Source organism: Stegastes partitus, unplaced genomic scaffold (genome assembly GCF_000690725.1).
Source record: "Stegastes partitus isolate 25-593 unplaced genomic scaffold, Stegastes_partitus-1.0.2 Scaffold424, whole genome shotgun sequence".
Lineage (NCBI taxonomy): Eukaryota > Metazoa > Chordata > Actinopteri > Pomacentridae > Stegastes > Stegastes partitus.
This window is the reverse complement of record NW_007578155.1, coordinates 129,543-130,504: the sequence shown is the minus strand read 5'-3', so window position 1 is coordinate 130,504 and position 962 is coordinate 129,543. Positions and strand designations below refer to the sequence as shown.

Here is a 962-nt window from a genome sequence, read left to right as displayed (position 1 = left end):
TTGTAGACTCAAAGACATACGACGCGTTAAGACATTCGTATATGAAATGTTTGCAGTTATGTAGATAAACAATGTTCAAGCGCATGATGTTGTGTGATGGACATGTCCTTCCACCTGATCAACGTGATGAGCAGTGGCTCTCCTCTCTCCGTCAGGTCGGTCAGTCTCCCAGCGTTTTACTGGTGGAGGCGTTTTACGGCGGCTCTCACAAACAGCTGATCGACCTGCTGAAGGAAAACGTCGACGGCTGCTGCGTCTTCACGCTGCCCGCCAAGAAATGGCACTGGAGGGCGAGAACGGCGGCGCTGCACTTCAGCCAGACCATCCCCAGCTGTCCGTCATACAGGTGAGGCTCACGCAGGTGACGTCATACAGGTAACCCTCCAGCCAGACCATCAACACAAGGCCAGAAAGTGTTTCAAAAATATTCTTTAGTATAAATCGTCTGAACACATCAGATTGTGACTGAACCGCATATTAAAACATAATCAACTCCTACAATCCACTCAAATTCAATAAAACTAAAGCTGTTGGATTTAGTCTCAGCGCTTATTACCAGACACGATATCCTAAGTGAGAGTTTTTGCCTTGATATGCGTTCTGTTGTTTCCCCAAATCTCTACTGGAGACGTTAGCGTGACCCGTAGACATGGATTCCAGCATACCTGGTTTCCTTCAGTTTCACTTTGGACCCAAAACTAAGTTATGTTGGATTTTTTGCACTTTTTGGTTTGCTGTTTGAATTGTTTGAAATTTTAAATGTGATTTGGGGTTGAGGAAATCACTGGGATCATGGGTTTAATGCTAATGTGTGTATTAGTCGTAGACGTTTGTGCGCGTAGCTGTAATAAACATACAGGTAATGTTGATAGACAGCGTTTGTACATGTGCTATTCGTATTTGTGATGTTTGTGCGTGTGATATATGCTATACATGCAGGCTGTTTGTAGCTGTAATGTACG

General features: G+C 44.3%; 1 protein-coding gene across 2 annotated transcripts in view; it reads left to right on the top strand.

Annotated features, from left to right (window-relative positions):
• Positions 1-962, top strand: part of gtdc1 (glycosyltransferase-like domain containing 1) — a 46,217-nt gene that overhangs the window by 12,697 nt on the left and 32,558 nt on the right. The window contains exon 2 of one of the 2 annotated variants that reach the window (XM_008285948.1): positions 156-346. In XM_008285948.1, the coding sequence (XP_008284170.1) occupies positions 156-346 (191 nt within the window). Of the gene's footprint in view, positions 1-23; positions 347-962 lie in introns of those variants that run through there. The other variant, XM_008285947.1, reaches the window with a different exon arrangement.